Here is an 8445-nt window from a genome sequence, read left to right on the forward strand (position 1 = left end):
CAGAGAAAGAAACAAGTGGGACATTTTCAAAGCTTTGTTTCAGAAGAAAAATGCGTTGTCGAGAAAAATATTTCAAACTTTTGGGAAAGCTTTCAGGAATCGAAATACGCCCTCTATGAGAAACTGAACTTGATAATTTTCTTGCATTATCGATTTTTCTGCCTATCTTTGTTTATTTTCTTTGTTTCAGCAACAGAACGCGCAGTATGAAAAGTCAGTACAAAAAAAAAAACAAAAAAACAACTTATCTACCCTTCTATGGCGGCGTCAGTAGATCACAGGTACCGTCTCAATGCTATCTTTGACTGGAGGACTTTGGCTGCTGTGCTTTAGTTCTCTTTCAAACAATTTCTTTTGCCTTTTTTTTAGACTATTGATGAAGTTAGCTTTCGATTTTTGTTCGTCTAATTAAACATTTCCGAATGGTATGTAAGACAACTCGTTGGATGAAATCTTAAACATGGAGCTCTTGCTGATCTTGTGATTCTTCCAAGGAGAAATTAAAATGTAAGACTTATGACAACTATTTAATTACATGGCGGAAACGAAAGAGCAAATAAAGCAAACGACGAAAACAATTAACTTTTATAGCGGTCTTACAAACGAAGTAGATGTGAGCAGCATCCGGCTCAGTAATGTATGGTCAATTAAGTTATTGACAAAACCCTCTCAGCAAAATCCCAACTTGTGTTTGTAGATAGCTTTCAGACTAAGATTTGTTGAAATGTAGAGTTAAATTTTCACTTAACAAAAATGAGACATTTTCTATGGGGTTAATGCAAAATTGAAATAGGCAGGTAGTTTTTAGCCTCAATCGTCAATGATAACCCCCAGAGTAAGGGGAGTTTTCATCATCGACGATTGAGGCTGAGAACCACCTGCCTATTTCAGATTTGCATCAAACCATAGAAAATGATTCAGTTTTTGTTAATTTAACATTTAGCGCTACATTTCTTCAAAATCTCTGGCTGAAAGGTATCTACAAACACAAGTTGTAGTCATAACCATTCCTAGAACTTCTTGTATTTACTTTTTACCTAAAATTCACAAACCTAACAACCCGGGTTGGCCCATTGTCTCGGCTTGCAGTTGCCCTACCGAACTTATCTCCGGCTATCTAGACAAAATTATGGCTCTCATCGTCAAAACTTTACCATCATATATTAAAGACAACCAACACGCTCTTCAAATTTTTCGCGACTTTAATTTCCTTGACCAAAACAAACTTCTTTTCACCATGGATATTACGTATCTTAACACTGTCATTCCTAATGGCGAAGGCCTTCTGGCCCTTAGACACTTTTTTGATCAACGTACTGTTAAAGAGCCTAAATCTGAAACACTACTACGCTTAGCCGAACTAGTGCTCACACTCAATTGTTTTTCATTCGGGGACAACTTCTTCAAACAAACCAATGGTGTAGCCATGGGCACCAAAATGGGACCTAGCTATGCCAATCTTTTTGTAGATTTTGTCGAACATCAATTTTTCAGCCAATACAACGGCTCCAAACCTGAACTCTACGGTCGCTACATCGACGACTGTATCGGCGCTACCTCCTCTACCAGAGAGGAGCTGGTACTACTAGTGGCTCATTTTGTCTGCATCTCGGCGGAAAAGATTTCAAAATATTTCAACCCGAGCCAAAGAAAATAAAACTGCTCAAAAAGGGGTGAAACGCTTCAATCAAAACACGCTCTGTTATTTCTTGTTCACTTTTAAATTTTCGTATCGTTGGTCACTATAAGAAAGCAGAAAATTCAATTGAAGTCGAAAAATTTTGCTTTCAAAATTATCAATGTTATCAAAGGAAAACGAGACGATAACGCAACAAAAGAACAATTCCTACCGTGTTTGTGGTTTGTTTTGATCCACCTTTGAAATAGTCCAGAGCATTGAGACGACGAGGCAGTTGTTGAATAGATATCCTTCCCTCAGCTAAGCTGCTGTAATTCCGCTTTCCTTTCAATTGGTCAATTTAAAAAGCCATTTGATAATTTGAAGTGTTATGATGACACCTATCTTTATACTTAGTTCCGAAAAAAACAGATGTCTACACAGCGGCTTTAAAGTGGCAAACTAAGTAACAGAAAAAAGAAGACAAACTTTTGATACATTGCCAATTCAGATAGAATGAACTCCATCAATACAATTTCAAGCTTCATTTGGCCAAACCAAGAGTGAGAAATAAAAGCAAATAATGGGTGAGGGAAGTCTATGGCAAACTTAGTTCTACTTCCGGTAGTTCTTAATAGTAATTTCATACTGGTAATTCGTTCAGGAAAGACGTTGTCCCTTTAAAAAACAGAGTACCCTTCTGCTATTCAATAAAATTAGCTACAATTATTTTTCAAAGACAGGCACTGTTTATCTTTGAAGAATTAAAAAGATTCGATGACCTTTTACGTTCCCGGTTACCTTGGAGTTAAGGTCAGTAGCAATTTAGGAATCTGTCCAAGCTAAATTCAAAATTGAACTATTGGAGCACTATGCTAGTATCATGTGTCTATCTCATGCCCTCACTCATACGTAAAACCTACCAGTGACCCCATAGCTAAAACGCTTACCTCCACGCCCCTTTTGATGAAAACAGGAAAAAAAAAGTCTTCTGAATTTTCAACCGTTAAAATCTTTTAAACATAATTTAAAAAGAGAAGCAATCAAATTTTATTTTCCAAGCATCTTGCCACTTTTTTGAGCTAAATACATATTTTTTTACATAGAACGGTCCGTTGAATGTGTTAGAAATACTGTCAGTTTCATATACACTTTATAGTTTGAAATATCTTTCCGCATTACTTCAGCCTCCTTTCGTTTTCATCAGCACACATTCTTTTTGTAGATAGCCATGCGTTTGTTGACCTAATCCAAGGAAATATCTCCTTGCAGCACTCTTTGGCACTAATTATTTTACAATTACCACAGTCTCGGGAAGAAGGGCATGCGCAAGGCAAGCGGTGTTACACAGAAATAATTCCTTTTGCGGCACCTCTTTTTCTTCGAAGTTTTCCTGAACCTATCATGTTTCCTTAATTTCCTTTTAGGAGCTGAAAAGTAAATATAGAGTAAGGAGAAGTTAGTATTGAGTGGATTTGCAGGTACTTACCAATGATTTTTTGTGGAACAGGTGCATATATTACGACTTCATAAATAATTTCTTGTCGTTCCAGTTAATCCCCTTTGATAATAATGCTTTAGTCATCATGTCTTAATTATACATATCTGACGAGGTGGCCGAGTGGTTAAGGCGTTGGACTGCTAATCCAATGTGCTCTGCACGCGTGGGTTCGAATCCCATCCTCGTCGTGGTATTCCTTTTATTGTTACGCCGAGACGGACACGACTTGTTTCTTTATCACGTTGACCCATAATTTTGGTTAAAGCAGGGATAATAACATCTTTATGACAATATCTTAAAGCCTTGATCGGTTCTTAGAGTTTATATCTCTATTTTCCTTATTTATGTTTTTTGTTTTAATTTTTCTTTCCACTTCCGTTTATCACAGTAAATACGAAACACTCTCACCATTTATACTCGTTAGTATCAAGATACACCAGCCGTTTCAATTCTTTAAAACTTTGTAATTTGAAAGTTTGAAAATCTCTAATTTCAGAATCATGAATAGGATATACTTTATGTTCTTCTAGTCTAATGAAAGATTATGTCTCCATGGATATTAAAACCAATACCACTCAGTAAACAGAGGACTTACCTAGTGGTGGTTTGTTTGTCACCACTCCTCGCCTACAGTGGCAGCAGTGGCAGCAGTGGTGACAGCAGTGGCAGCAAGGACAGTGGTGGCAACAGTGGTGACAGTGATGGCCGCAGCAGTCGCCACAGCATGGTTCACAGCAGCAATGGTGACAGTCCAGGTCATAGCAGTGCTCACAGTGAGGTTGGCAGATGCAACCTAATAGAATCAAAATATAGCCCTTTTTATGTGGAAAACCGTCAAAAACTGCAGCAACAAGAGAACGTGTACATAACAGTGGACTGTTAAGGTCTAAATTTGCAAAAATAACCACCGTAGGGATTTAGCATTTTGCTAACCTACTCACGAATCTTCAAAACGCTCTCTTGCTTACTAGTTATTTGAAACAAAACTGTCCAGGTCGGACACACAAAGCGGCGAAGATGTCGAATAATAACAGAACAGCGCTTCGACCAATGAGTTTAATGACAGCGAAGAATACCAATATTTACAAAACGATCCGGTCGCCCTTTCATCAAAGATTACGAGACTCAGGGAGCCATAAAAAGCACACGATGAAGGGCGGTAAGCGAAAGAAAAGGAACAGTTTTACGTACCTAAAATTTTACAAGCGCTTCACCACGTGCGAAAAAAGGATAGCGGGTAAAATTACTACTGAAGGATTTTGGTCTACGTGACATACAAAAAATGAAGAACGGAACGGACTAAAACATAAAACCTTGTTGAGGAATAGCCTGAACAAAAACTCTATCAAGTGACCTAAGACTACCATGCGCGGTAAAATACTCACTTGGGTGGTAACAAACGGGGACATTTACCCACTCTATATGTGGTTTGAGCCCTCCCCATTTGACACAACAGCAGTCTAAGGGGAAAAAAAAGGCATATTCTGATTTAATCAGAGTTATAACAAGATAATGATCTACCAAAGGAAAGAAGGAAACCACAAAGTCTGTGCACTATAATCTAAACCTTACTTCCAAAAAAACGATCAATACACAACATTTCGCACTCATATGGTACAAAATCCTCGCAGTTCTTGAGTTTGCAAACTTACCTTATTATGAGTTCTATTTTATATTCAATTCGAGTATATACTATTCTATTACAGTACTACACACTGGCGTTCTGTTGCAAGTGCTGCAATCTGATTGGCTACACTACCCTCCATCCATCCCGTGATAGACACTGAGTTAAGTGAGTGCCCTAACAATGGGCTTTAGTAAAGCCAATGAAATGAAATTATGAGCCTGTCTTGTGGTTGAAATTTGAACGACTGGTAGATAAATACAAAAGCAAATGTATTTGTGTGATAGTCTATTCGAGCCTCGCTCTCGTCAACTATCACGCGATAGAATTTTCCAGGCCAAAATCTAATTGTTGAGAAGGGTGACAAGTTTGGGGAGACTCTTTGGGCTCCATTGTTCATCACATATAAGCTTATAAAAGCCACACAATTACGAACATGCTTCATTCTAAGAGAAGGAGGGGAAGAGAGGGAGATAAGAAATTTTTTCCAGGACGTCCACAGAAAAAATTAACACTCAAATAACCGGAAATCAAATATAGAAATCAAACGAAACAAGATTAAAAACCTCAGCTGGAAAGAGGCGTACTGGCTGGCTATTTACTGTCTAGGAAAATGAACAGACGAGCACCCCTTCCCCTCCCTCTCCTCCCCGATATGCCTTTGCTCATTGTTATCGATAAAATTCTACAAAGAATGAATTTAGTTACCAGTTCCTTCTGCCCTGCCTCCGCCTTCACCACCACCACCCCCACCTCCCATTCCGCCTGTTCCTCCCGTACCACCCCCTGTGCCCCCTTGACCACCAATTCCACCCTGTCCTCCAATTCCACCTTGTCCGTTAGTTCCTCCCTGTCCGTTATTTCCTCCCTGACCATCAATTCCTCCCTGACCACCAATTCCTCCCTGTCCCCCAGTTCCACCTGTATTTCCTCCTTGGTTTTCCTGATCAAAATACCCTGGATCCCCTCTAAAGTCTACCCAATCATTTTGTTTTCGGGGTCTTTCATAATCGTTGCACTCTGGTGGCGCTGGCCTATGTAGTCTTCGACCCCTTCGATGATAAGGGTGACGACATCGATGTCTACGCCGGCGCCGGGGCGGCATACAAGGAGCCACAGGTTCTGAATCTAGGTCATCGCTATTTAGTTCATCCTCGCCCTCGTCATAGGTATCGTCATCGGCAGCATCGTCTAACTCAAGGTCGTCGTTAGAATCCTGGATGTCATTTGTAGAGGTAGCGCTGGTATTAGGCTTCCCTTGAGGAGAATTAGCAACAGGAGGGGTGGAAACAGCAGGCTGTCCTGAAAGAGTTGACGCCTGTGCCGTGGTTCGCTGGATTGTGTTAACTGGCTGACCTCCAGGTTGCGTTTGAGTGCCAGCCACCTGTCCTGCAGGTTGAGCAGCAGCAACCGTTGTAGCTGCAACAGGAACTGCAGGAACCGTTAAAGCTGCAGCAGAAACTGTTGTAGCTTGTTGGAAAGGCGTCAGAGTTTGTCCAACAGGCTGACCTGTATTCAGTTGGTTTTGGGCGCTCAGACCAGGTACACCCGCATTACTGTTCCTGGAGTTTATGACACTGTTCCCGGAGTTTATGACACCTTTAATTTGCGGGCTCCGCTTTGCTAGGAAGTTTACGTTTTCATAATTTGGACGATTTCTTCTGATAATTTCCTTTTTTTGCAATACTTCAGTTTTCTCTGAGAGTGCTGTCCACTGAAAACTGCTCAATAGGATTGGCAGGAGCCATAAGATGTATGAAACACGTTGCATCTTGAATTCTTCTTGCTTCCAAACCACCACAACTAGAAAAGAAAAAAAAAAAAACCAGCAACTACTTCAGAGCCACTTCATTAAATTGAAACACCGTATAGCGAAATTAAAATGTTCATTGAGGTCAGTGCTCTTTATCATATTATAATTCTTCAATCGACGTCTACGCGACAAGAAGTGATTTGATTAAAAGACTGCAATGTCTAGCCTTCTCCTTGTAGATAAGCCCATTTTGATAATTGCGTTCGATTCTATTAATCATACAGTAATACAGATGTTTTTGTCAAGCACAGAGCCGTCCTGTTCAGTAAATGTAAGATTCGATACACTTCATCTTCTTGGTATAGGCGCCCAAATAGAGAGGGTTAAAAGTTAAATCGAAACAAAAGCTTAAAAAAAAAAAACCTACTCCCTCTATGTATTCACCGACGTTCATCACATAAAAAAACAGTTATAGCACTTGTTATTATAAAGATCTACTCAAAGGAAAGGGGAAAAGAGCAACTCGATTCCAATACATTAAAAGCAGATTTATGTACAATAAGCTCAAATACTCTCAATCGACAGCTATCCAGGGTTCAGTTTACTTAATACAAGTGCACCTGTGGTAATTAGAGAAAATGCTATGGGTGACCAGTCTTCTGGGTTCTGTGCGCCACAGAAAAGTTGCGACTGCCAGAAGACTTCATAACAAGCTGTTGTTCCGTAGTTTGAAATAAATAAGGACGGTTTTGAATACATCACAAGAATCAGTCATCTAAATGACTTACCTTTATCTAGCCAAAACCTACATCAGGGCTTGTCGTTTGGACAATTCACAGTCCAAGTTTCTTCATTCTTCAATACCTTCGATGTGGTCTCGTCAAATTTGGTTTTTTTTTCTCTTTTTCAAAAAATGGAATTATGACCCAACCTTCAGTGATTAGGGAGATCGATAAAAAGAAAAATGAAGGGAAAAATCCCACAATCTTTTCGGCGGTTTTGGTAAAATGTCTCTTACAGAAATTAAAACAATTAGAGAAGCTTACCTAACAACGTGATGAAATATTTATCACCAATGAACATCGACAAAAGTATTTCATTTCAATAAAAAATCTTTTGGTTTTACTGAGCACAATTAAAACTTGTTTAGTTGAATCTATTAGTTTTGAAATATATATTTAAGGTGAGATATTTAGCGTAGACCAATCTCTTCTGAACTCTAAGCGACAGGCCACACTACTTCACCTGCATTCTTTGATTTTTCAAAGTACTTGAAAGGGCATTTGCCACCCTAAATAAGGTCAACCACTAAAATGTCTACAACTGTGTAAACAGGCACGGCATCTTGTAACAAAGGTTATTGATTGTCTTCGTATTCAACAACATTCTCGGCCGCATATCAAAGATACGATTGCAAATTGTCGTAGTCATTTTGGGAAGAAACGAAACGAGTGAAACCAGTAAACATTGACAACAAAGTTTAGCTGTTTTTTCAGCGCAACCACGTTTTAAACCATCTTCAATATAATTTGGATATATCAACAAAGTTGAAATGGTAAATTGGCCACCGTAACGATTACAAAAGCTGACGTTTCGAGCGTTAGCCCTTCGTCGAAGCGAATAAAGGAATTGTGGTTTGTGTGTGCTTTTAAAGGCAGAAAATGGAGCTACGTTATTGGTGGGAACATGGCAACGAGAAAAACAAGAATAAATTAGTGGAATGAAAAGCGTTCGTTGATCCCTGTGGGATTTAGACTGCCGCTTTGAAAGATGAGCTTTTGTTCAAGATTTTTACGGCTTTCTGTGCTACTTAAGTGTAAGGAAAGACCGCAGATTGCCATATGTTGCTTAGAATGATTAGGTCTTTGATATAACCGAACGTTTTATCTAAACCTTGATTTTGTGAAGATGGCTTAAATCTAGCATTGTTCCTTACTTCAAAGAAACGG

At 39.2% G+C, this 8445-nt stretch overlaps 1 protein-coding gene and 1 non-coding gene across 2 annotated transcripts; one reads left to right on the forward strand and one right to left on the reverse strand.

The window, feature by feature from the left end:
* Positions 1-2644: 2644 nt before the first annotated feature.
* On the reverse strand, positions 2645-7759 carry LOC111333444 (uncharacterized). The gene is made up of 5 exons (XM_022939014.2): positions 7285-7759; positions 5452-6546; positions 4505-4579; positions 3715-3912; positions 2645-3048 (listed from the first exon to the last, which is right to left on the reverse strand). Exons 2-5 carry the CDS (start codon positions 6512-6514, stop codon positions 2918-2920), a joined length of 1467 nt encoding a protein of 488 aa, XP_022794749.2. The 5' UTR covers positions 6515-6546; positions 7285-7759; the 3' UTR covers positions 2645-2917.
* On the forward strand, positions 3226-3307 carry Trnas-gcu (transfer RNA serine (anticodon GCU)). The gene has a single exon. It is a non-coding gene; the product is annotated as a tRNA-Ser (tRNA).
* Positions 7760-8445: the final 686 nt, after the last annotated feature.

Source organism: Stylophora pistillata, chromosome 3 (assembly GCF_964205215.1).
Source record: "Stylophora pistillata chromosome 3, jaStyPist1.2, whole genome shotgun sequence".
In the NCBI taxonomy this organism is placed as follows: Eukaryota; Metazoa; Cnidaria; class Anthozoa; order Scleractinia; family Pocilloporidae; genus Stylophora; species Stylophora pistillata.

Excerpts from the sequence above, each read along its gene's own strand:
- LOC111333444 (XM_022939014.2), bottom strand. The coding sequence starts at position 6,514 with ATGCAACGTGTTTCATACATCTTATGGCTCCTGCCAATCCTATTGAGC. Across the intron at positions 3,913-4,504 it reads CCCCGTTTGTTACCACCCAA|GTTGCATCTGCCAACCTCAC; the intron begins GTGAGTATTTTA and ends TGATTCTATTAG. Across the intron at positions 3,049-3,714 it reads GACAAACAAACCACCACTAG|CTCCTAAAAGGAAATTAAGG; the intron begins GTAAGTCCTCTG and ends TTTACTTTTCAG.